Source organism: Pelophylax lessonae, assembly GCF_965119305.1.
Source record: "Pelophylax lessonae genome assembly, chromosome: 5".
Lineage (NCBI taxonomy): Eukaryota > Metazoa > Chordata > Amphibia > Anura > Ranidae > Pelophylax > Pelophylax lessonae.
Window position 1 is genome coordinate 309896053 of NC_138772.1, and position 27401 is coordinate 309923453.

General features: G+C 43.4%; 2 protein-coding genes and 1 pseudogene across 3 annotated transcripts in view; 1 reads left to right on the plus strand and 2 right to left on the minus strand.

The window, feature by feature from the left end:
- The window catches only part of DROSHA (drosha ribonuclease III), a 649328-nt gene extending 643777 nt beyond the window's left edge, over positions 1-5551 (minus strand). The window contains exon 1 of the mRNA XM_082259249.1: positions 5501-5551. The gene's annotated coding sequence lies outside the window, so the exon portion shown is untranslated. The remainder of the gene's footprint in view (positions 1-5500) is intronic.
- A 357-nt stretch (positions 5552-5908) lies between these two features.
- The window catches only part of LOC309556754 (UPF0489 protein C5orf22 homolog), a 137132-nt gene continuing 115639 nt past the window's right edge, over positions 5909-27401 (plus strand). Inside the window, exons 1-2 of the mRNA XM_082259250.1 lie at positions 5909-6069; positions 23245-23390. Coding sequence (XP_082115376.1) covers positions 5989-6069; positions 23245-23390 — 227 coding nt within the window. The 5' untranslated portion in view covers positions 5909-5988. The remainder of the gene's footprint in view (positions 6070-23244; positions 23391-27401) is intronic.
- Positions 15765-20804, minus strand: LOC309555605 (zinc finger protein 862-like; annotated as a pseudogene). Its single transcript has 4 exons — positions 20790-20804; positions 19017-19264; positions 17671-18043; positions 15765-16886 (listed from the first exon to the last, which is right to left on the minus strand). The product of its transcript is annotated as a zinc finger protein 862-like (transcript).

A 27401-nucleotide genomic window follows, 5' to 3' on the forward strand; every position in this document is an offset into this window, starting at 1 on the left:
CTCCTGTGCACACACGGCACTAAAGGCAATGCAGCTCCTGTGTACACAAGGCACTAAAGGCAATGCAGCTCCTGTGTACACAAGGCACTAAAGGCAATACAGCTCCTGTGTACACAAGGCACTAAAGGCAATGCAGCTCCTGTGTACACAAGGCACTAAAGGCAATACAGCGCCTGTGTACACAAGGCACTAAAGGCAATGCAGCTCCTGTGTACACAAGGCACTAAAGGCAATACAGCTCCTGTGTACACAAGGCACTAAAGGCAATGCAGCTCCTGTGTACACAAGGCACTAAAGGCAATGCAGCTCCGGTGCACACAAGGCACTAAAGGCAATGCAGCTCCTGTGTACACAAGGCATTACTGTGTTCAGTCAAATCACTGATTATTAAAAATACTGCAAAAAGAGCTAATTGGACCGTGGCTGATAGTTTTTATTATTTTCAATGAAGAGTGGAGAAGTACTGCAATGGCCAGCTCCCACACATATGCAGGAGATGCTGGTTTTGAGCCGAGCTATGGATATGTGTGTTTTTCCGCAATGTCGCTCTGATGTACCAAAGGCACTAAGACAACGCAGCTCCAATGCACTAAGGCACTAGTTAGGGCAATGCTGTTCTGATGCGCACTAAGGCAATGCAGCTCTGTTGCACACAAAGCACTAAGGCAATGCAGCTTCGATGCACACAAGGTACTAAAGCAATGCAGCTCCAATGAACACAAGGTACTAAAGCAATGCAGCTCCAATGAACACAAGGTAATAAATCAATGCAGCTCCGATGCACACAAGGCACTAAAGCAATGCAGCTCCTGTGCACACAAGGCACTAAAGCAATCCAGCTCCTGTGCACACAAGGCACTAAAGGCAATGCAGCTCCGGTGCACACAAGGCACTAAAGGCAATGCAGCTCCTGTGCACACACGGCACTAAAGGCAATGCAGCTCCGGTGCACACAAGGCACTAAAGGCAATGCAGCTCCGGTGCACACAAGGCACTAAAGGCAATGCAGCTCCGGTGCACACAAGGCACTAAAGGCAATGCAGCTCCGGTGCACACAAGGCACTAAAGCCAATGCAGCTCCGGTGCACACAAGGCACTAAAGGCAATGCAGCTCCGGTGCACACAAGGCACTAAAGGCAATGCAGCTCCGGTGCACACAAGGCACTAAAGGCAATGCAGCTCCGGTGCACACAAGGCACTAAAGGCAATGCAGCTCCGGTGCACACAAGGCACTAAAGGCAATGCAGCTCCGGTGCACACAAGGCACTAAAGGCAATGCAGCTCCGGTGCACACAAGGCACTAAAGGCAATGCAGCTCCTGTGCACACAAGGCACTAAAGGCAATGCAGCTCCTGTGCACACACGGCACTAAAGGCAATGCAGCTCCGGTGCACACAAGGCACTAAAGGCAATACAGCTCCTGTGTACACAAGGCACTAAAGGCAATGCAGCTCCTGTGTACACAAGGCACTAAAGGCAATACAGCTCCTGTGTACACAAGGCACTAAAGGCAATGCAGCTCCTGTGTACACAAGGCACTAAAGGCAATACAGCGCCTGTGTACACAAGGCACTAAAGGCAATGCAGCTCCTGTGTACACAAGGCACTAAAGGCAATACAGCTCCTGTGTACACAAGGCACTAAAGGCAATGCAGCTCCTGTGTACACAAGGCACTAAAGGCAATGCAGCTCCGGTGCACACAAGGCACTAAAGGCAATGCAGCTCCTGTGTACACAAGGCACTAAAGGCAATGCAGCTCCTGTGTACACAAGGCACTAAAGGCAATGCAGCTCCTGTGTACACAAGGCACTAAAGGCAATGCAGCTCCTGTGTACACAAGGCACTAAAGGCAATGCAGCTCCTGTGTACACAAGGCACTAAAGGCAATGCAGCTCCTGTGTACACAAGGCACTAAAGGCAATGCAGCTCCTGTGTACACAAGGCACTAAAGGCAATGCAGCTCCTGTGCACACAAGGCACTAAAGGCAATGCAGCTCCTGTGCACACAAGGCACTAAAGGCAATGCAGCTCTGGTGCACACAAGGTACTAAAGGCAATGCAGCTCCTGTGCACACAAGGCACTAAAGGCAATGCAGCTCTGGTGCACACAAGGTACTAAAGGCAATGCAGCTCCTGTGTACACAAGGTACTAAAGGCAATGCAGCTCCTGTGCACACAAGGCACTAAAGGCAATGCAGCTCCGGTGCACACAAGGTACTAAAGGCAATGCAGCTCCTGTGCACACAAGGCACTAAAGGCAATGCAGCTCCAGTGCAAACAAAGTACTATGGCAATGCAGCTCCAAAGCACACATTTTCACAGCTCTTACTGTAAAAAAGCTATAGAGCTAACTAAAGCAATGCAGCTCCAGTGCACATAGAAAAGTAACAGCAGAAAAAAGACCAAGTAGTCCTTTGAGTCTGACCATTTTTTTTATGCTTGTTTTTGAGTATTGTTTGAGTATAGATCTATGTTTGTTTGAAGCCATTTACTGTTCACTGTCTCTATACCTCTACTGGAAGTTTATTCCAATCATTACCAACCCTTTCAGTAAAATAATACTTTCTAAGATTAGTTTTGAACTTTCCTCCAGTTAGTTTGAGGTCACATCCCCATGTTCTTGATTTTGGTTTCACATTGAAAAAACTGCCCTCCTGAGCCTTATTCACCCCCTTGGTGTATTTAAAGGTTTCAATCATGTCTCCCATTTCCCTTCTTTCCCCTGGACTGTACATATTAAAGGAGAAGTACAGCCAAAGTTTATTTGGCTGTACATCTCCTATGGATCACAGGAGTGCAGTTTGTTTTGCACACCTGTGACCCGTTTTCAGTAAACAGCAGTCTTTAGTCCATTCTCAGTTCAAGCTCAGGCATCATCATGGAGTCGGGATCCACACATATGCCTGGACTGGCACCCACCTCAGTCTCTCAGTGAGCTGCTGAGAGCCTGAGCCAGCCGCCCCCATCCAAAGCCCAGCGCTCCAGTGAGCATGGGGGCAGAGCAGTGAGCTGCTGACTGATAGTCAGCAGCTATCTGCTTGGGGAGCTGTGAGAACCGAGCGATCGGCAGTGTTCAATCACCTTGGTTCCCAGTGTTAGAGGTGCTGGGGGACCAATGCAGCATCCACCTAGGTAAGTATGAAAATAAAATGTAAAAAACATACATCTCTTTTAAGTTCCTGAAGTCCCTCTCGATAGGTGTTATTCCCCAGACCTTTCACTGTTTTTGTTACCCATCTCTGGACTCATTCTATCTTGTCAATATCTTTTTGTAAGTGAGGTCTCCAGAACTAAGCACAGTATTCTAAATGAGGTCTCACAAAAGATCTATAATGCAGTGATGGTGAACCTTGGCACCCCAAATGTTTTGGAACTACATTTCCCAAGATGCTCAAGCAGCTCAACTACACTGCAGAGTGCATAAGCATCATGGGAAATGTAGTTCCAAAACATCTGGGGTGCAAAGGTTCGCCATCAGTGACATAGGAGAACCAGAACCCCCTTCCTACTGCTGGTAATCTCTCTAGTGCACTGGCTTGCAATGCACTAAAATTCACTGTTCAGGGTCCAATCATGCCAATGTGCTGTGCTAACACATATGTCATTGCATCGCACAGTGACATTCATTAAGCACGTTAGTGTGTTGCCATTCAACCTGAGCCAGATGTGCATTACAGTACACCGCACTGCTGTGTATTGCAGTTTACTGTACAGTAAACCCCCGCTCCATCGCGGTTCAGTTTTTGCGGTCCCGGTATATTGCGTTTTTTTTGTAATGTTATTTTACTATATAAATCATTAAAAATGAAATATTTTTGTGTTTTCCATAGCTCTTGCTATGTCTCTCAGTAGCTTTTATGTGTTTAAATGAGTTTTTGTTGTTTTAAAAGTGTGTTTAAAGACCTTAAAATGCTTTTACATGTACAGTGACAGTAAAAAAAACATGCCTACAATGCATTTTAATAGGGTTTTTCTATTTCGCGGATTTTCACTTTTCGCGGCTGGGTCCGGAACGTAACCCTGCAATGGAGGGGGGTTTACTGTATTAACAAATATAGTACATGCACTTCTAGGCAGCCCATTCAAATGAAGAGTACGGAGTCGCAGCGCAGCAGGCTGCCTTTATGCAATGCTCATTAACAGAGCTCTGAGGAAGGGAGCGTGCCTCCCGAAACACGTCAGCAGTCCAAATACAGGGACATGTTCGTTTCCACATGTGGTGGACTCATTCCATGTGATTTATGCTCTTCATGACTGTGAGTATGTTTGGCATTTTAATAAACTTTTTAAAGGTGTCCAAGGATAATGCACTAGGTGTCTGTGCCACCTTTCATGTGTATCTTTCTTGGAGTTCCCTGCCTGAGGAGAGCGGCACGCCTATCATTCCCATCGGAGTGAGCGCTTGGGTGATTCAGTTGTTCGGAACAATGCTGGTTAACGCACGACGCAACACAGGAACAAAATGTTATAGTCTTTGCAGTTTGCACACAAGATATTTGTAAACATGTTTATAAAAGTGTCCCTGATTAAAGCAGAGTTCCACCCAAAAATGGAACTTTCGCTTTAAGACCCCATTCACACTAGCGCGACTTGGTCGCCTGACAAGTCGCGGTAGGTCGCCCGCCATTGAATAGTATAGGACCCGTTCTAATAGGAGCGAAACAAGTCGCTCCGACTTAGAAAAAGGGTCCTGTACTACTTTGGGGCGACCTGGAGGCGACTTGCATTGACTTTAATGATATGAAGTCCGTGCAAGTCGCGCCGAGGTCAGGTCGCCCCAGCAAGTCGTGTCGCGCCAGTGTGAATGGGCGCTAAGGCCTCCTGACCCACTGACATGCCACATTTGGCATATCATTTTTTGGGGGGGGGGGATGTGGGTTCCTACATTTGATAGGTACCTGCCCCCACTTCCGCTCGGGCCGCCTAGGTGGCTCCAGCAGAAGTTCTCCTCTCCCCCCTTCCTCCCTGCAATCTTCTGGGACACGTCAGAGGTCCCAGAAGATTGCCTGTCCATTCAGTGCGCACCCGGCTGTGAAGACGCAAGCTGCCACTGCCGGGTGCCCACACTAGAAATGCCGGCGCCGCGGGGAGAAGAGAGGGAAAAGAGGGGGAGAACTGAGGCTCCTGCCAGGAGCATCGCTGGACCGTGGGATAGGTGAGTGTGTGTTTTTTAAAGTCAGCAGCTACTTTTTATTAAATACAAAAATGGGTGGAACTCCGCTCTAAACTGATGAGACAGTAGGAGGGGGAGGTGGCCCTTGCAATACAAGACTTGATTATGATTGGACATAAAACCTATGAAAACATGATGGGCACTCTATTTCAGGCACAGAGCATCCTTGTACCTCCACTATAGGAATGTCCATATTTTAATTCAATGGCAAGTCTATCCTGTAAATAAAATCGTCCATAAATTGCTGACATGTCACTCGAAGAATGAACTCTGTATACATAAAGAAAACATAACAACACAGCACATCAATACACTGCAACACTCACCAAGCACTGGCTGCAGACACACCACCACAGGATGTCCCGCCCTCCACCGAGCCGGGTCAGGTCACATGGGGAATTGCCACGCACCCATTGGACAAACACCCTGTCATTCCAGGTCCTTCAGCTTCTTGGTCCGAGTCTCCGACAGCCATTTTTACTAAGGGAAGCTCCTGTACGAAGTGTATATGGAACGGATGCACCATAGAGGATGCAATGCGTCTTGTTGCCTTGTTTACGGGATAACAGCTCACATTTTTTATTAGGAAGAATGCTGAACGCAAGCTAAGAGAAGCGTGGAACGTTTATTTTTGTTAGGCACGACGTTCCAAAAAGCCGCTATGTGGAAATGTTGGGGTTGCCCTTATTAAACATGGCGGTAGTTGGGGAAGCGTGCAGGTAGGGGTATAGGAGAGTGTGTCGGTGTAGACCTATCAGAGAGAAGGTGTCGGTGTGTGCTCAGTCCTGGCCTGGTTTCCTGTTTCTGAGAGAAGATGAGTGGTGGCTCGTCGGTAACTCATCGCCTCAGGAGATACCGGGAGCTGCCGGTGTGGGTGGTGGAGGATCACCACGATGTACGTACTGGGCTCATATAGAGGGAGGGCTGCTACTCTTATTATGAGGGGACACAATATGGTAGAGGTGGGGGTGTGATATAATAGGGGGGGAGAAAAAGATTACTATGATCCTTTAACCATTTCAGTTCCGGAAGGTTTTACCCCCTTAGTGACCAGGCCATTTTTTGTGATCCGGCACTGCGTTACTTTAACTGACAATTGCGCAGTCGTGCGACGCTGCACCCAAATAAACTTTAAGTCCCTTTTTCCTCCACCAATAGAGATTTCTTTTGGTGGTGTTTGACGACCTCTGCGGTTTTTATTTTTTGTGCTATAAACAAAGAAATAATAAATATTTTTTACTTTCTGCTATTCCTAATAAAAAAAATCTTATTTTTTTTTATCAATTTAGGCCAATATGTATTCTACATATTTTTGGTTAAAAAAAAAAGAAAATCCTAATAAGTGTATATTGATTGGATTGCGCAAAAGTTATCGCGTCTACAAACTATGAGATACATTTATGTCCTTTTTTATTGTTTTTTAATGGACATTTTATTTTTTTTTTAATTGTTTTTACTAGCAATGACTGCAATCATAACAGGACTGCGACATTGCAGCAAACAAATCTGACACTAAAGGCCCGTACACACGTACCGATTGTCAGCCGAAAATGTTCGGCCGATTTTCGGCTTGTTAGTATGATGCTTCCGAAAGCGCACTTTCGGCCGAACCGAATCTGTCGTGCAAGCATTAAAATTTTTGTATGCCGACACCAGAACGGCCGATTGTTCGCCAGTCAATACAGAATTCGGCCGACAGACAGCAGATTTGCAAGACTGGGCATGCTCAGAAAAGAAAAAACACAGGGAAAGTTAACCATCACATGACATCACTTCTGCAGTCGGCGGACAAAATTCGTGTGCAGTCTTTTGCACTTTTCAGTGGACACGACAGCCCGGGGACAAAAGACGGCCGATCGGTCGGCCGACGATCGGTACGTGTGTACGGGGCTTAAGTGACACTTTTTAGGGACCAGTGACACCAATCCAGTGATCAGTGCTAAAACAAAATGCACTGTAAGTGCCGGTTCACACTTGTGCGGCTGCGGAGATCGCATGTAATTCGTAACGCACTGCTCCTTCATTACATGCGATCTACTGTGCGGTGCGAATTTCAGCCATACACTTTGTATGGCTGAATTCGCGCTGTATCCGCACCAAAGACGCACATGAGGCATTTTTTTTGTCTAGTATGCAAATCGTGCTGTTATATTTCATTTGAATATTGCTGTTCACATTTTATTACTATCTACTTCTTGGAATTTGCACCACACACCGCTGTGTGGAGTATGCGATTCACAACATTTTCTGTTACAACAAATGTACGATTCAAGACTTGCGTAGGTGTAAGAAAATGTCCGCCGCTGCTACGTGTTCTGTCACATTAGGAAACCTATTGCAATGCATTACGGCCATGTTGGAACACATGGCACATGCGCAGTAAGTTTGTTTTTGGCCGAACATCCCTTTAGGTTGCAGAATCTGATAGGTCTGTCCAACAGAAGTCAGACGAGCATGCTGGAAAACCAGCAGCCGACTGACTCCCAGTAGAGCTGCATGATTAATCGTAACAGAATCGAGATCGCGATTCACTCCCCCTGACGATCTTAACATGACACTTGCTTGATTCTTTAGGCTCCATTCACACCTGGGCGTTTTTGAGTGTTTTTCAGCTCCAAAAACGCAAAAAAAAAACGTTCCAAAACGCCCAACAAGTAAAATCCCATTCATTTAAATGGCCCCTGTTCACATCTGAGCGTTTTGCAAAACGCCTGTAGCTGAAAAAAGTACATGAGCTTCTTTTTGGGCTGATTACCAGCGTTTTTGATAGATGTCAATGCCTGCTTCCAAAAACGCCTCAAAAAAACGCGCCAAAAAAACGCTACGCTCAAGTGTGAATGCAGCCTTACATAGCTGTGAGGGAGCAGCTGTCAAAAAAAAAAAAAGCCTCCTGCAAAAGCCTATCAGCATTAGTCTCCCACTGAACTGTAAACACAAATGATTACATTGTATCTTTTCTTTCCCTCTGCCGGAGGAAGGAAGTTTAACCTCTTAAAGACTAAACCTTTTTCTACACTTGTTGCTTGCAAGTTAAATCAGTTTATTTTTCCTAGAAAAGTAGTTGGAACCCCCAAACATTTATATATTTTTTTTTAGCAGAGACCCTGCAGAATAAAATGGTGACTGTTGTAAATTTTTATGTCACACTGTATTTGCGCAGCAGTCTTTCAAACGCAATTAATACACTTTAATGAATAAAAAAATAAAACAAAACTGTAAAGTTATCCCAATTTTTTTTATAAAGTAAAAGATGTTACACAGAGAATCGTGATCTTTATTCCAAGCAAAAAAATCGTGATTCTCATTTTGGCCAGAATCGTGCAGCTCTAACTCCCAGTCAGCTCTCTTAGCCAATGGCGGAGATCGCTGATTGAAGTGTTCTGGTAGGGGTGGCGTCCCACTGTCACAACACAACAAACATTTTTGCAGCATTGCTCCAGCCATACAGGCATACACAATTCCTTTTCTGCAGGCTGCACAGGACGCCGTCATCTGAACTAGCTTGCCCACTATGTATGTGGAGCTGTTAGATGAATGACAGGCAACTCATCACTGCTGATCTAATTTAGAATCATTTCACGGTCGGTCGCTCGCCATTGAATAGTACAGGACCAGTTCTAATAGGAGTGACACAAGTCGCTCCGACTTAGAAAAAGGGTCCAGTACTACTTTGGGGCCACCTGGAGGCGACTTGCATTGACTTCAATTATAAGAAGTCCCTGCAAGTTGCGCCGAGGTCGTGGTGCACGCTGTGCACCGCGACTTCACAGGTCGCCCCAGCAAGTCGTGTCGCGCCAGTCTGAATGGGCGCTTAGTGCTTCAATGTATTGCTGTGTGCTTCCACTCTTCTCTTATTCAAATGTATATCGGTGTTTTCATCACTAAATACACTAGAAGAATCAGTCTCTTAACAAATAATGGACCATGAAAATATAAATGGTCAACAACTCTTAAGAAAATCCTCTCCAGTATAGACCAGTGGTTCCACCACTGTGCACCTCCAGTAAGAGGGCCGCTTACCAGATAACATGGACTATTAAATTATAAATGTTCAGTAGTTCATTATGATCATCCTGATGTAAACGGTCTCAAGATGGATTCTCTCTATCTCCTGGCATCACCATAAGGGAAAAAATAAATCTGGTGAGGTTGAAGTCACCACACGGGGTAAGGCCATCCCTCTGTCATCACACAGGATGAGCTTGGTCCAGATCTGGAGTCCTCAGGGGGATTGTCCTTGTTTGAGGCTTCCTGGAGTGTCTTGTGCGGAGGGAACCTCACAAGCAGCTGGCTGTCCCACCTGGAGTGACTGCAACCTCACCAGTGAAGATTTCATTTAAATTATTATTATTATTTTTTTAAACAATGTTGTTCACTTAAGACACACAGCAGGGGCATAATTACAATTACAGCCCAAAACAAATTCTACTACTCTTGAGTATGGAAATACCACATGTGAGACTTTTTCTGTGACTCGACTGATTATGTACCGGCCTGTATCTTGTGTATCACGCAATCAATCCAGTAAGCCCTATTTTGCCACATCTGTAATATTCACCAAACTCAGAAAAAAAAAAAATTATAATGACTTTACTGGCATAAAAGGGAAGACCTTTTTCAGGTCCTAAAAATGTACCTGTGTACAATACTTTATGTATGAGTTTATCCCAACTGCTATCCATAAATCACAGTAATAAACTTAATAAACTTGCTTTTTACATCCGTAGCCTATGGAGATGAGTTCTTATAGGTAAACTTGTTTTTCAGTTGACTTCTTCAGGACACATTAAGGAAAATTGCTCAGATAACTCAAGTGTACAACCAGGTAGGAAATTTCTAGAGCCGGTGCAGAGACAAAGAAAGCATGGATAGGCCGCCATCAAGGATAGCCTGTATGGCTCTATATTAAAGGACAATAAATCTTAAAATTTGGGATGCACTGAAATTTTCGGCCGAAAATGGGTTAAAAATGCAGAAATTAATGGCCGCTTGAGTAAGCAGGAGGGCGCAGCGCAGGTTTGAAAAGAAGCGCCTCTGGCCGGCAGCCCGCCTCTCAATGATGTCCCTACTACTGCGATCTCTGCATTAATGAACTAACAGACCGGGCGGGAGGGCAGGCGGAGCTGCCGCTAATAGATATAACTATGTGAGCCTGCACTTCACTTCCCTGTCAGCGGCACGATGTCCATGAATGAACTGACACTCTGGGTGGGGGGAGCGGCCGCTAATAACTATAACTATGTGAGCCTTCACTTCCCTGTCAGAGGAGAAACTTGCATGACAGGGAAGTGAAGGCTCGCATATTTATAGTTATTAGCGGCCACTTCCCCCGCCCTCCCGCACGGAGTGTCAGTTCATTCATGGACATCGTGCCGCTGACAGGGAAGTGAAGGCTCACATAGTTATATCTATTAGCGGCCGCTCGCCCGCCCTCCCGCCCGGTGTGTCACTTCATTCATGGACAGATCGTAGTAGTAGTAGTAGTAGTGACATCCAGGAGAGGGAGGCTGAGGCGGGGGGGGGGGGGGGTTGGGTGGTGATAGCTGAGGCGAGCTTACCATTGGTATTAGTATTATGCAGCATGAGGGGGTTAATGTATTGTCACTGCTGCATTAGCGACCAACCAGTGGCAGTTAATTAACCCCTTTGTGCTGCATTAGTGCAACCACTGATACTGGTTGCACTAATGCAGCACAAAGGGGTTAATTAACTGCCACTGGTTGGTCGCTAATGCAGCAGTGACAATACATTAAGCCCCTCATGCTGCATAATACTAACACCATTGGTAATTAAATTAACCTCTTGCCAACCCGTCACAGTACATATACTGTGACAGGGTGGCAGCGACAGGTGTACGTCGCTACCTGTTTTTGGTGTATGCCCCTGTTCTATCTAATTTAAAATTATTTGGGGGGAAAAAGTCATTTTCGTTTTCGGCCAAGGGCATCCTGCATTTTCGGTTTCGGCCCAAAATTTTCATTTCGGTGCATCCCTACTTAAGATATTGATCTCGTGTACTGCAAATATTGAATATTGGTCCCAAAGCACCCAGTCAGACTGGTTGTTTGGACTATGATGTTTTATTGTGTGATTTGGTGGCACTATTCCCATTAGTTCTAGGGGATAGATATGTTCTGGCTTTGTCTTTAGTTGCCCTAGGATTGGTCTTGGCATGCCAAATATTTTCACATGAGAGGATATTAACCAGATTGACTGAATCACAATTTTTTGGGTTTTGGCAACGGGTCCATAGTACCCACTTGTACATCTTGGAATAAGATCTAGAACAAGCCACTGTATCTGTAGATAGTTATTACTCTTGGGACATTGGCATACAATTAATGGTATTAAAGTGATAATAATCGCATTGTTTAATTTACATTATCCCTTCTCTTTCTGTATATGGATGATAGCATTGTAATTATTTTATTAAAGAAAAGCACCAAAGTACCTTTTTACCTAACCAATTTACAGCTGTCACATGACCCTGCTATTTCCCAGCCTGTCTGTAGGGAAATAGTGGCATGAGGAGCTTCTAGTCCTCTGTGGCTGGCCACATGTATAAAATAAAGGGAAAAAAATACAATTTGGGATACTGAGTAATATTAATATCAAACTGTTTTGTTTGAGGTGATTGTAGCTGTATTAGTGCACTTGCCACAGAAAATATTGATTACAGTCCATGATACTGTTTGTTATTTGCACTAACATACAATTTTTCTGGACAATTCTATGTTAGTGCAAATAAATAAAAGTATCATGGACCGTAATCAATATTTCTGCCGCACATGCACTAATACAGCTACAATCACCTCAAGGAAAATACTGAATATATCTGCATGAAGAAGCAGGTAACCAACCCAATTGCAAAGGAAACACAGATGAACAGTGACATCTTCTTTCTGTTAAAATGCAAAAAGAGGAGTCTCATACCACAAGGTCTCCAGATTAAAAATCATTGGTAAATACACTGAATTCTCCTTAGCAGAAGGACTTTGCAGACGTACCAGCGAAAGATTAAAGAACAACCTCATACACAAACGGTATGGTAAAAAGATAATAATCAGGGAGCAAAAGCAGTTGGTGTTTGAACCCCTAACATCATTGGACCCTACCAGCATTAACCAAATTAAGAATAAAATGGAAACTTTGCAAAGGCAAATGCAAAACTTGTCATGAATGAAAAGCAAAAAAAAGAACTCCAAAAGATACACCAAGAGCAGACTTTTTGGATATATCCCAAGCAACATAAAATCAACAAAACAACATCTATCTTCTAGCAATGACCTGGAATCCATTCCAGTATCCCTGGTGTAAATACCAACCTGACTGGAAATGTGGATAATAACCGGAACTTGGAATCATCAGTTTGTCAAAAGTTTGAAGAATCAACAACAAGTGGGACACAATCATGAAGTGAAAAACTGAAAAATTGGGCGTGCAAAATTATTCAGCCCCCTTAAGTTAATACTTTGTAGCGCCACCTTTTGCTGCGATTACAGCTGTAAGTCACTTGGGGTATGTCTCTATCAGTTTTGCACATCGAGAGAATGAAATTTTTGCCCATTCCTCCTTGCAAAACAGCTCGAGCTCAGTGAGGTTGGATGGAGAGCGTTTGTGAACAGCAGTTTTCAGTTCTTTCCACAGATTCTTGATTGGATTCAGGTCTGGACTTTGACTTGGCCATTCTAACACCTGGATATGTTTATTTGTGAACCATTCCATTGTAGATTTTGCTTTGTTTTGCATCATTGTCTTGTTGGAAGACAAATCTCCGTCCCAGTCTCAGGTCTTTTTTGGACTCCATCAGGTTTTCTTCCAGAATGGTCCTGTATTTGGCTCCATCCATCTTCCCATCAATTTTAACCATCTTCCCTGTCCCTTCTGAAGAAAAGCAGGCCCAAACCATGATGCTGCTACCACCATGTTTTACAGTGGGGATGGTGTGTTCAGGGTGATGAGCTGTGTTGCTTTTACGCCAAACATAACGTTTTGCATTGTTGCCAAAAAGATTGATTTTGGTTTCATCTGACCAGAGCACCTTCTTCCACATGTTTGGTGTGTCTCCCAGGTGGCTTGTGGCAAACTTTAAACGACACTTTTTATGGATATCTTTAAGAAATGGCTTTCTTCTTGCCACTCTTCCATAAAGGCCAGATTTGTGAAATTCAGCACTGCGTGAATTTAACGGACAATTGCGCAGGCGTGCGACGCTGTACCTAAACAAATTTGACTTCCTTTTTTTCCCACAAACAGAGCTTTCTTTTGGTGGTCTTTGATCACCTGTGCGATTTTTTTTTTTTTTTTTTTTTTTTTTTTTTTTTTTTTGATCATGCGCTATAAACAAAAAAAGAGCGTCAATTTTGCAAAAATAACAATATTTTTCACATTTTTTTTATATGAAATTCCCCAAAAAAATATTTTTTAACATTTTAGGCCAAAAAAAATCACAAAAAGCCTATTTTGATTGGTTTGCGCAAAAGTTATTGCGTTTACTAACTAAGGGAAAAAATTTTTGTCATTTTTGTTGTGTTTTTTTTTTTTTTTTTTTTTTACGAGTAATGGCGGCGATTTTTTTTTTTTTTTTTTTTTGGAGGGGGACCCCGACATTGCGGCGGACAGATCGAACCCTTGACTGACATTTTTGACACTTTTGGGGTTACCAGTGACATTACTACAGTAATCAGTGCTATACATATATGCACTGTTACTATAAAAAGGACACTGGCAGGGAAGGAGTTAACTTTATTTGAGAAAGAGGGGTTAAGTGTGTCCCTAGGGGCATGCTTCTAACTGATTGGATGTGGCTTGAGGTGTAAGAACAGAGATCAACGGTCCTACATAGCAGGACCGTATGATCTCCATTCTTACACAGGGAAGAATGGCAGGCGGCTTTGTTTACATTAGCTGCCTGCCTTTCTCCCGCTGTAACGGACGATCGCGAGTGCCCGGCGGACATCGGGTCCGCCGGGCACACGCGCGGGGGGGGGGTCCGTGAGCGAGCCTCCAGCGGTGTGCGTGCGCTCCCTAGAGCCTCACAGGGGCCTGTGAGGGGCTGACCGCCGCAGTAAATAGTCGTGCGGCGGTCGGCAAGCGGTTAAGGGGTAATGGAAGTTTATAATTTGTTTATAAAACCAAAAAAAAAATGTTTAATATATAGTGAGAGGTAAGAGCATGAGAGTCTTTACCCCCTATGGAATTAACTTCTTATTTGATCGATTCCTTGGATTAATGAGCTGCCCCCCCCCCCCCCCTTTAAGGGGGAAAGCCATGTGTCTATGTAATCCCCTTTCTTTTATTTTTTCTGGAAGGATCATGCAGTGCCTGGATTTTTTTTTTTTTTTTGAATTTCAGATCTGTTGAATATTAGAAGATACTGTATGCTTACAACACCAAGCATATATTATTAGGGGATGTAGGTTGCAAAAATTACCAATATTTTAGGAAAGACAAAAAACATATACTTCTCTCTGGTGTCATCCCTGAGGACTGATCTCTAGCTGCCTGGTGGAGTCTCTGATATTTCCAGCTATTTCCACACGTGCAGATTATCTGAAGACTTTTGTCTTCAGATTTACCTTTTTCTATGTAGTGCAAGGGCCTGCCGGATTGCATACAAATTGAAAGTGTTTAGGTTTGACCTCATATTATATGGTTTTGGTAAGTCTGCAGACAAAAAAGTCTTCAGATAATCTGCACGTGTGTACGGGGCATAACACATCGCTTTTGCAATAGATGATTACTTTGTATTTATCAGTGGAATTTGACATAGGTTTGTCTTTTGTGATATTTGGAGTGTGTACTGTTTATCGCTCCCCTTCCTCTGCTCCTGAAGTGGATTATTTAGGAAACGCGTTGAGCTACAAAGTCATTTGTTTACAAATTCATAGAGCAGTATTTCTCAACTCCGGTCCTCAGGGCACACTTAGTCCCGGTTCACACTGCCACGACTTGTCAGGTGACTTGGTCGCCTGACAAGTCGCGCTCCATTCTGTGCAATGGAACCGTTCTAATCAGAGCGACTCAAGTCGCTACGACTTAGAAAAAGGTTCCTGCACTACTTGGGGGTGACTTCGGAGCGGCTTGCATTGACTTCTATTAGAGCTGATGAGAGAGATGTATCCCAGCAGCCCTTGCAAATCGCCTAGTGATGAAATCTCGCATTATTACACCGTTACCAGCTGTACTTGGATGTATTGCATTGAGTCCATGCTCCGCCCCGCCTCCTCTCAGTGAGCTCTACAGGATGTAATGCTTTGAGTCCGCGCTCACTGAGAAGAGGTGGAGCGCGGACTCAAAGCAATACAGCCCGTAGAGCTCACTGAGAGGAGGCGGGGCGGAGCATGGACTCAATGCAATACATCCAAGTACAGCTGGTGCCGGTGTAATAATGTGATATTTCGTCACTAGGCGATTCGCAAAGGGCTGCTGGGATACATCCCAGCAGCCCTTGCGAATCGCCGAGTGACATAATCGCCTATAGGCGGCCTGACCCGGAAGTGTGGATGAATAAAGAAGAAAAAAAATGTATTTCCTTGCAAAAAATAAATAAAAAATAGTTTCCATTGGTAAAAGTATTTTTAAAGGGGATTACGTACATCTAAACTTATTAAAATTGGTGGAACTCCGCTTTAAGCTGAATCCTCTCACAACATGCAACACAGACACTATAGAAAACAAGTTTCCCAAAACTGGAAATCTGTGTTGGAGAGTACCAAATCCAGAAGTTCACTCAGTTTCTTTCCTTTTTCCAAGGACTTTAAATTCATATCACTCATTGTGGATTGCATGCATGCATTTATCATGCATTTCAGGCAGTGAGAGTTGATTCTGGAAATGCTGAGCCAATGTTATAATGTCATCAACACCATAGTCTTGTAGTGCTTTTCCCAATGGCCAGCAAAGGTATCAAACACTGCTATTCCTTTGAATGAGAAATCGATCTTCTAGATGTTTTACACCATACTGAATCAATTTGTCCTTTTTCATGCTGAATCAAAGAAGTTGCAATATTACCGAGTCCGTGCAACTGTACATCTTGATACTGTCCTTTGAGTGATGTTCCAGTTAGAAGTCTCTCCTCATACTGTTTTGGCACATCTTTGAGTGATTGTAAAGAAGAAATAGTGTTTTTCACGTGGAACTCAATTGTGCTTAAGAAAAGCTCTTCCCTTTGAAATAAAAGTGAGAGGTTCCTAATAATTTCTAGGTAGTCAATCAGAAAATGGAGCATCTGAACAAATGTATGATCAGTTCATTCTTTTAACAAACCATGTGCAACTGCAGAAGCAGTGTCTTTCTGCAGCAACACTTTCAAGGTGGACTGTCACACATTTCCAATCTTTGTGCAGAGAGAGCACTAACTTTGCTTGACACCCATCTTATGTTATGCAATTACTGAATTTCATTTTTTTTTTTTTTTTTTTTATGAAAACTTTCAGCTACCTGCTTTAGCTGTTGCATTCTCTTGGGTGAATGCTGGTACATTTGGTACAGCTTCTTTAAAACAGAGTCAAGGTCATCAATGTATTTTTCCTCTTTCACAGAGATTAATACACTTCAATTTAATATGTGTGCAACACAGTGAATGTCAGTTACATGGCTGAGATTTTGACGTACTTTCTGTACCAGTCCGTATTCAGCTCCAATCATGCTTGCAGCGCCATCTGTACCAATTCCAATAAGCTGGTTTGAAAAAAGACCATGTGTTTTCTTGAGCTCCTTAGGCCCCTTTCACACAGGCGGACCGTTCAGATCCGCTTGTCCGTTTTTTTGGCGGATCTGAACGGTCCCCCCCATGCATTCCTATGGGGCATCGGATGTCAGCGGAGACATGTCTGCTGACATCCGACCCGATCCGTCAAATCTGGACGGATGGAAACCCTATTTCCCATCCGTCGATCGGATCGGATGATAACGGACAAACGGTCCGTTCCCATCCGATTTCCCCCATAGAGATACATGGGGAACTGACAGCTGTGTCTCCGCACACAGCGCGGAGACACAGCTGTCATCCTCCTGCTCAGCGGGGGATCGGCGGCTCGATCCCCCGCTGAGAAAAACGGAATCCGTCCGACGGACGGAGTGTGTGAAAGGAGCCTTAAGGCCCGTACACACGTACCGATCGTCGTCATACAAACGTCGGCGGACGAAAGATCTGCCGATTGTACGCTTGTTAGTATGGTGCCTCCGACAGATGTCTGCGCACATTCTGCGGACAAGAGTCTTTCTTGCAAACATAAAAATTTTTGTATGCCGACACCAGAACGGACGATTGTTCGCCTGTCAGTACAGAAATCAGCCGACAGACCGCAGATTTGCAAGACTGGGCATGCTCAGAAAAGAAAAAACACAGGGAAAGTTAACCATTACATGACATCACTTCTGCAGTCAGCTGAAGTCGGCGGACAAAATTCTTGTGCTGTCTTTGCACTTTTCAACAGACATCGACATCCCTGGGAGAAAAGACGAACGTTTGTATGACGACGATCGGTACGTGTGTACGGGCCTTTAGTGATGGTTTCTAAGTACCCATCTGCAGTTGCCATTTCAAGAGGTAGGACTGATAGAAATACTTATTTGATCCTATTGTTATTGACGTACCTGACATACAATATTAATTCTTCTACTCCTCCTTTGTCAGTTGATTCATCTAGCGTCAAACAAACCTATTTTGCCTCCTTTTGCTCGCAGATGATTTTTTTCTGTATTACAGTTTCAATATGTGAGATTAATTCCTTGTATCTCTTGTCATTTGCATACTCCTTTCTCATAGCAACCCCTAGTTTCCCTGTCAGTTCTAACAAACCTTTAAAGTCTGTATATGGCTTGTTGTTTTTTTGCAATAAAATAGGCCACATTAAATAGAACTTTCATGTGGTTGAAACGGACGATCCGCCCACTTGCATGCCAGGACTAGAGTATTGTCTTCTACACTGTGTGCATCAATACAAACCCACAGCCCCGTAGCATAGGATGGCAAGGCTGTCCCCTGCTCCTCCCTTCTCCATCCTTTCTCCAAGAAAACAGGCTGACTGAAGACTGCTCTGTCCATTGTACCTCTTGCCTATGAAGATCAGACATTCGGGGAAGCAGCACTGAGGGAGTAGGAGCCAGCAGCATTGAAAGTTGTAAGCTGCAAGTATTGGGGAAACCTCTTTTGTCCAGGTGGCTGCTTCTGTCAATTTTGACCAATTAAAGCTTTTGGCTCACGTGGAGTGCCAGCTGGAGCAGTGGAAGAGGGGAGACCAGGCTGTTATCCATATCCTTAGGCTCCATTCACACCTGGGCGTTTTTGAGTGTTTTTCAGCTCCAAAAACGCTCAAAAAAACCGTTCCAAAACGCCCAACAAGTAAAACCCCATTCATTTAAATGGCCCCTGTTCACATCTGAGCGTTTTGCAAAACGCCTGTAGCTGAAAAAAGTACATGAGCTTCTTTTTGGGCTGATTACCAGCGTTTTTGATAGATGTCAATGAAAAACGCCTGAAAAAATCGCGGTAAAAACGCGGTAAAAAACGCTACGCTCAAGTGTGAATGCAGCCTTATGCATCCCAAAGCGTGTATGACTCTTATGAGTCTAATCCTAAGGTGAGCTGCTTATCTTGCACTAGCCACTGGGAGCACTGGAGTGAAGCATGCAGCACTTTACACTGTTTTAATCACAGATGAAGATTGATTTCCTTATTTGATTTATTGATCACCTATAGTCTTTCACCATTGGGACTTTATGTATCACTGATTTTTCAACATATGGATTTGTATGTCATTTATATACAGTATATATAAGCATTGAGTTGCTTTCTGATTATAAGTTATTTACGTATATATTTTTCTGGGTCACTTGGCGCAGCAATATTTATTATCGATTCCATGTGGTTGAATATGCCTTGGTCCATATTCTGAAGACATACAGCCAATGGTGTAGCTTCTGGAGCCAACCAGGCATGTTTGGCCTTTATACATTTTTCATGCTGGAGTGATTTTTCCATGTTTTTTTTTTTTTTCAAAGGTCTCCAGTTTAAATGGTCCTGAAAACCCTTTCAGAATCTTAGATGTGTGGTCAGCAATGCCAGGGAAGGAGGCACAAATCTATGTTCCTAGTAGGATGTAAAGTGTATACTATGTGGTGCTTTTACTAAGGAATGTGAATGGTTTTTATTTCCTGCTTTACAGGGATACAAAACCGGCACATCCCCGCTATTAGTTTACCAACACAGATATCTCTCCTGTCATTCGCTCCACCAATCGGCAGGCAATGGTAATGAATCATTGGCTGGAACCCGCCGATTGGCATGTAGCATGTGGCATGGAGCTGGAATTGCCAGATTGCTGCTTGCCCACAGCAGGGCTAAATTTCAAAAACACCTGGCTGGTGCCCAGAACTGCATGTCCTGAGCATTGGGTGATATAATTTGCACATCCCTGTGAAAGAAACGCAGCGGAAGGCATGTGGACTATCCCCAGTAGGTCACATGCCCAAGGCAGAAAGGCAGCATCACAGCCTGTCTTTCACTAGGCCACCATATACATGTAAAGCCTTGAACACACACTATCTGTTTTTTTTTTAACCCAATAGGTTTACCGAAAAAAAAACTAACCGCTCAGGTCTGAGCCGCTGCACTAACAATCCGATGTTAGTACAGTGATCTCCCCTGCTGAGCTATTGTTTTCTGACGGGAGCGGCCATTGGCTGAGAGCGCCGATTGGGAGTCGGTCAACTACTGATTTTCCAGCATACTCCTCTGACAGAAGCCCGCACAGCTGCCATACACAAGGGCCTTTTTTTACTGAGCTAGGCATTTGACCCATGTGTACAGGGCTTGATGGTGTGATGGGCAGCGGCTCACTAGGGAAGGACAGTGCAGCAAGGTGGGGGCCATAGGCAATCCAGTGTTCCAGTAACTCATGCCACCTTTGGTCCCTTTCACACGGGCGCCTTCACTAAGCAGAATCTGGTTGCTCAGCGGGGATCTCTCCGCTGATCCCCACTGAGCAGGTTAATGATAGGACCTGTCTGCTATGCAGAGCGGACACAGACACAGCCTATTCTCCTCTATGGGGCAATTGTATGGAAACGAACCGTCTCTCCGTTTCCATCCGATGCCATCCAATCTGATTCACCCAAAGGATGAAAAATAGAACCGCCATCCATCTCTTTGGCGGACAGGTTCGGATGGCAGCAGGTTGCCGCTCCATAGAGGAGACTGAAGGGTCCATTTAGGTCCACCTGAAAAACTGACAGGCGGACCTGATCAGGCAGCCCATGTGAAAGGGGCCTACGGCTGTGTGGCGGTGGCATGGCAGGGCAGGGAGATGATTAAAAATAATAAATACATTTTAATGAAAAAATAAATAAATAATGATTAACTGTTTATCTTTTGTGAGGGTGTAAATAGAACGGAGGCTGTTCCAACCAGCCACCTCACACTCCCTGTCCACTTACTATTCAGCAAAGGGCACCAGATGAAGCCTGTAACAACGTCAGTCTCTTCTCCTCTTGGGAAGGAGATAGACGGCAGTGAGAACAGGCAGGGGAAACACCGTTAGTGACTGCTTGTCAGACCCCCTGGCCACCACAAGAGGACGCCAGTTCCCTGATTGAAGTCTCAATTACCAGCCGGCGTGGCATCTTAAGCCACGCACTCTCGGGTGGGGGGCGTCGCATGGCGACAGGACACCTTTCTGCAGTCCAGCCCAGGCACCAGGTCACTAATTCTAGTCGCCAATGTGATCTGGCACCTGAGGTTTGTAGAGCCCTGAGTTAGGATATACTCATGGATTGCTCCCATTCCCCCAGACCCCAGTCTTGTTTTCACTCTCAGCACTCCACAGAATCTGCTGTACTAAAACTCACTAACACTTTACTAAGTGCTAATACCAACAGCCACTACTCCATAATCAACCTTTCTGCAGCCTTTGATACTGTTGACCACCCGCTCCTTTTCAATGAACACTACTCCCTTGGCCTCCTAAAATCAGTTCTCCTGGATTATTATCTATCACAGCACTCCTTCAGTGTTACCTAATAACTCTACCTCCTCCTTTCCACTTCCTCTTTCTGTAGGGGTCCCCCACGGTTTTGTTCTTGGACCTCTTCTCTTTTCTATCTACATCTCTCTTGGTCACTTGATAACCTCCTATGGCTTCCAATACCATCTCTATGCCAATGACACACACATCTACCTCTCTGCTCCTCACCTTTCTCCTTCAGTCTCCTCTTGAATTGCTAACTGACATATCAACATTGATGTCACACCACTTCCTTAAACTCTAAATCTCTCTAAAACCAAGCTAATATTCTCCACCCTCTCATTTGTTCCCTATTCCATGACTATTCCATCAAGATCAATAATACAGCTATGAGAGTCTCTCCCCTCACGCCAGGGTACTAGTTGCAATCCTAGACTCTTACCTGTCCTTTCGGCCCCAAATCCAATTGATGTCAAAAGCTTGTAGACTTCACCACCTCTGTAACATCTCTAAAATCTTCCCCTTTTTAACTAATAAAACCACCAAGCTACTCGGACCTCTTGCTTTAAAGCTCTCTTGTCTCCTCCTCCCATGTTTCATCTCCAGGACTTTTCCAGAGTCTCCTCTATTCTCTGGAACTCTCTACCTCACTCTGTCTGACTATCGCCTACTCTGGCTGCCTTTAGGCGATCCCTGAAAATGAATCTTTTCAGGGAAGCCTATCAAACCTCCAACTAAAAACTAAACTTTTATCACTTCCATCAGCGCATCCCCCACAGTTATAACCTTTTTATACAATTTTTCCACCATATTAGATTCTTAGCTCTTATGAGCAAGGCCCTCTTAACCCTCTTGTATTATATTGTAACTATATTGTCTCCCTTAATTTTGTAAAGTGCTGAGCAAACTGTTGGCGGTATGTAAATCATGTATAATATTAATAATGAAGTATTGTATACAGACTTGTTTTAAAACCTGAAATGAGTTGTTTGCACTAAAAGTGATTTATGTTTTTGTATATTGTAATGGGTCGTCCCTTTTGTGCCAGTAAAGTCTTATTTTATTTTTTTAGTACTGTAATGGTCTCCTCTGTGGTGGTGTTGAATGACTGATCAATTTCCAGTTAAAATAGCACAGTGCTGAATAGCAAAAAAAAGCCCTGGTCATAAAGGGGGTAAAACCTTCTGGGGGTCAGGTGGTTAAATGAAACCTCAACACACTGAGAATGCACCTGAGTTGAAAACTCCATAAAGCATGATCCATCTTGCAATAAAATTCAACAGGACTTAATTGCTCGTGCATTGAGATGTTACATCCCACTAATTTTGGCTGACTAACAAAGCACGCATTGATATTATTTTTTGGTTGAACTAGATGGACTTGTGCCTTTTTTCAACCAAACTATGTAACATTATGGTAAAGTGTAAATGGTCTCTAAAGGTAAACCTTTAGTCTAACAATTTGGAAAGACTTGTGCTTTACCAGGTCCTTCTAACAGTCCAAGAGCAGATCAGTATGGCTTAAAAACATGAGCCTTGATTCAATGAAAGGATAAACCGCAAACTTATAAGGTTATGTCTTTTACTCTGCTCTCTCCTGATATCAGCATGCTCCTTGTACTTCAGTACAACTAGTTGGCTCCGTATCCTGCTTCTCACCCCAATTCTGAGCACTGCTGGGCAGAGAGTGCACAAAGCTGATACCAAGTTAGATTTAGGTACATACACTGTTGCCTTTACAAGACATCCATGATATATTAAACACCGAGCTGCATTATTTTGTGTGTTTTACATCTGCCTGGAGTTCAGCTTTAGCACCTTCCCATCTGCTCTATAGTAAAAATGATGGCCAGGCAGAACATTTGACATTCTGGGTGGACGTCATATGACGTCTTCCCCGGAACACGCCATGCGTGTTGCCCATGGGCCCTCCATAGTGTACCAGTCCGCTGCCGGTTCACTGAGACCAATCACAGCAGATCACATGATAATTGTACACAATTGATGGCTTTCATTCATGCCATTCATTGTGTACTATTTCTAAACAAAAGTAAAGAAAAATGTGTTATATTTGAATCCGCTGTATTTTTCTCAATGCAGGTTTTGCCTTTTATCTACCGGGCTATTGGATCTAGACACCTACCTGCCAAGAACATCAGCTTTATTCACTTTGATTCTCATCCAGATCTTCTGATACCAGTGAATATGCCTGCAGATACTGTGTTTGACAAAGAAGCACTGTTTAGGTAAGGTCATTTTATGTACCTTAGTTTTACACATTCCTTTTCATTGTTTATACTGCCAATGTGAAACACTTTAAACTTTAGAAGAGATCTTTTATAATCCTGGGTAACACAATTTCAACATTTGAAGAAAAAAATGCATGAACCGAAGTTAACCTAGGTAAAAACCATGTGTCAAAATTATGAGTAGATCCAAACTAGAGACTGCTGAATATGTAAATATTGACTTTTCCTGTAAAAAGTCAGTCCCCGTTCACACTAAGGCGACCTGTGAGGCGACCTGGTCGCCTCACAGGTCGCCGTAGGTCGCCTTTCATAGGGAAGCTGCGGACCCGTTCTAATAGGAGCGACACAAGTCGCTCCGACTTAGAAAAAGGGTCCGGAGCTTCTTTGGGGCGACCCGGAGGCGACCGCCATAGACTTCAATGTTATGAAGTCCGTGGCGGCCGCTCCGAGGTCGCCCCCCCCCAAGTCGGATCGCGGCAATGTGAACGGGGCCTTAAAGTTCCCAGTATTGGGCAAATCAAGGAGCACAAAGAGGACAGAATTATCTTCTTTTAGTGTACGTTTACTTTGAGAGCCGGTTCACACTACCACGACCAGAAAGTCGCCCCGTGACTTGAAGAGACTTGTTTAGAGACTTGGAAGAGACTTGTGCACTACTTTGAAGAGACAGGCGACTTTGTCTGTGGGGAATGCCTGGCTATTCTCTTTCTTCTTCCTGGAAAGTCTGATAACAATTCACTTCAATTAAGATAAGGAGGCGACTCCCATTGAAGTAAATGGACAGTCGGATCACAGGTCGCCTCAAAGTAGTACAGGACCCTTTTCTGAAGTCGGAGCGACTTCAGTAGTGCCAATTAAGACGGCACTGATTGATTAACATTGCTTTTGTTATGTCAAGCGACCTGGGGCTACACAAGTCACCTCTGAAGTCGTGCTAGTGTGAATGGGCTCTAACTCAATTTTTACAGAACTTTTTTTTTTTAGTAGGCTTTGTATAAAAACTGGTAAAATATTCCTAGATTTATATGTAAACACTTCTATGAGTAACATTAAGTTTACACAATTAGCTGTACTTTGCTGTACATAGAAAAAAATGTTATGGGGTATATTTATAACCAATTCACTGTGTGATTCATCCATCAAGAGCTCTTGTATATTTGTTAAGCAGCATTAGTGTACTAAGTCAAGTCCTATTTTGCACTAAGTCACTGGAGTTGCGTGAATGGCACCAAGTGATTTTAAGTAGATTGTAAATTTTACTGTTGTGCAAAGGGTGCCAAATTAAATGCTCTTGATAGTTTGCATTGATGCTTCTGTTGAGGAATGCCTTAATGACGGCAGACTGTGACAGTGTGCTTGAATGTTCTTGTATCAGTTACTGCACCTTGCTAATGTGATTGAATGTTCTTAAACTTATTTTGCCTTAGTATTGAATGTTCTTAAACTGTTTTTTGCTTCAAAATGAATGTTCTGAAGCGGATTTAGGTTTCATTTCTATTCGCGTCAAGTTAACTGGACAAATCAGAAATAAGCTGTTGAAGGCTTCCTTTGTCCTGTAAAACTTCCTGTTGATATTTGCAGTAGTGGAGCTATGGCTGACAAATGGGAGTCTGTTGTTGCGGATATCTATCTGAGGAGGCTGATGCTGTGCCTGGCACATCATCCAGGAAGCCAGCCATGAAATAAATTGACCTAGACCTGTGTGATAAAACAGGCCCTTGTGGGGAAGATGGCACCAATTCGGATGGAGCTATATGGGAGGGAATTTTAGCATCAGTCGCCAAGGTCTCACACCCGGTGCAGCAGTGCATCACTTGCCCCAAGACCAATTAATAATAGAAATGGTAAGTAACATTTTTCTACGTTTAAGAATCATTTATGATTAGAAATGCTGCAACATGTTGCTCTCGGTCCAATTAGTTTGTATTGCCTCTTCCAAGTGCTCTCACTAATAACACCAGGGTCCAGGGTTGGGGCGAGGGGTTTGGCAGAAGAGGTGGCCACCTTGGGTATTTCAGCAAGAGGGGGTGCAAAAAGGGCAAGACCTAAAATCTATGCTGCTGAATTAGTTCACAGCTCATTCAGAAGGGTAGAGTATGCTTTGGCCTTTTTATCTTCTGTGGGCTAAAGGACCTTATCCTGGTACTGCATCTCCTAAGCTGCCTTGTTTCCAAATCGGGCTACTAAGGACAAATAATTGATACTGGTATGAATATGTTATTGACTATAAATGTAGATATTTTAAACAAATGCTGTAGGGTAAAATGCTGCAGATATTTTTTGTACAAAGGTATGAGAAAAAGCCAGTATATGTGAGAGAGAAACTTTTTAGGAATTAATTTATAAATAGTAGTTGGTAAGTACTTGGTACATGTGCCATATAATTGTTTATATTACATTTTAGTACAGAGCCTTGTCTATCGCCATTTCATGTGTTAGTTTGTCAGTGCAGTGCCTGCCAAACATTTACATTTTTCATAGGACTTTGAGATGGCCAAGGATATCTTTTATTTGGTTGGTTACATGATATCGAAGTTTTCAACAGACTGGCACACAGAGGCTAGCCATGTAAGGACCAACCCTAATAATTAAATAGATGGTTGATGTCTGTTCTAGCTGGCTGTACCCATACATCCTTTGTCCATGTGCCATGATTTGTAGACTCTCTTTCACCCAGAATAAATAATATACACTTATTCGGTTAACAAAAGAAAACAGATGCAACCGAATAGTTAATCTATTTTATAACAGAAAGTGAGTAAGTTAGTCCTTTTTTATTTTTTGTTATATATCTTTTTTATTATTCAAATGTATTCATTTATATGTTGTAAAGACCCCAGTGGTTACTAAATACCACCAAAAGAAAGCTTTATCTGTCTAAAAAAATCAGTTTTTGGGGAAAATTTTGCACGACCCAAGTCATTTTCAGTGAAACTATCTTAGCACTGAAAAATGTCCTGACAATAAAGAGGTGTAACTTGCTGGTATTTAGGTGGTTTAACCACTCTAAATTGTCATTTAGCTATAGCAAGTGAGTGATCTTAAACATCAACTGGGTAACTGAAATACCAATTACCAGTTTTGTTAAAGACAAAGGAAAAAATAGGGCATTTCTATGCACCCAAACCAGAGGTTAATCACAACTGATTTGACCAACTGCCACATTTTCAAATTGACCATCAATTCTATATTGTGTCACTGGTTAATAGATATTCTTTGGGAAATGTCTTCTTTCAGAACACAAATCTAAAGGAGAGTTTTTGTTTGCCACTGACCCTTATCTATTGATCGTAGGCCCCGGCCTAACCTTCTGTGTGTATTGAAAATGTGATTGTAATTAGGTAATGAGAGAGAGTGAAATTGTGCTCGGAGATGAGGGGTTGTGTTAGAAGGAGAAATTTGAGGGGTGAGGGGTTTTGAGGGACAAGTTTCACAACCGAAGATTACTAAACTCTACCTCACAGACTACATTTTAGGGCTTGTTCACAAGCATCTAGAAAATGTGTGTATGTTCGCACCTATTAAAAAATGCACCTCCTCCTGGTGTAAATGATCTTTCAGACTGGTGTGCCCCAAAATTGTGCACAGTTCTAAAGGGTGCCTTGTCTAAAAAATGGTTGAAAAACACTGCTGTAGAAGACCAGGGGGTTATAGTGCATTCCAAAAAATATGTCCTTAGGATATAAATAATGATAGTTTGCCAAATGCGACTGAAAATTGGTACCCAGTGGCATTGACATGACATTTTTTGTATTGTATAAGTTCCTCTAGAGTCATCAGAGGGGGGAAATTAAGCTCCAAATGAGATCCAAGTGGTTGCCACAGAGGTGGTAGTTGAAAAGGAGCCACAGACAAACCTGGGAGGTCCAAGTAGTAAGTCTGTCCTTCTGTTATTTTCACGAGTTAACAGTAAAAGGACAACTACTCTTTAATCTATTAGGTAAATGTAACATCCTTTTCATCACCATCTCCCTGCTAGCATTGTGTAAAAATGCGAACACATTGTAC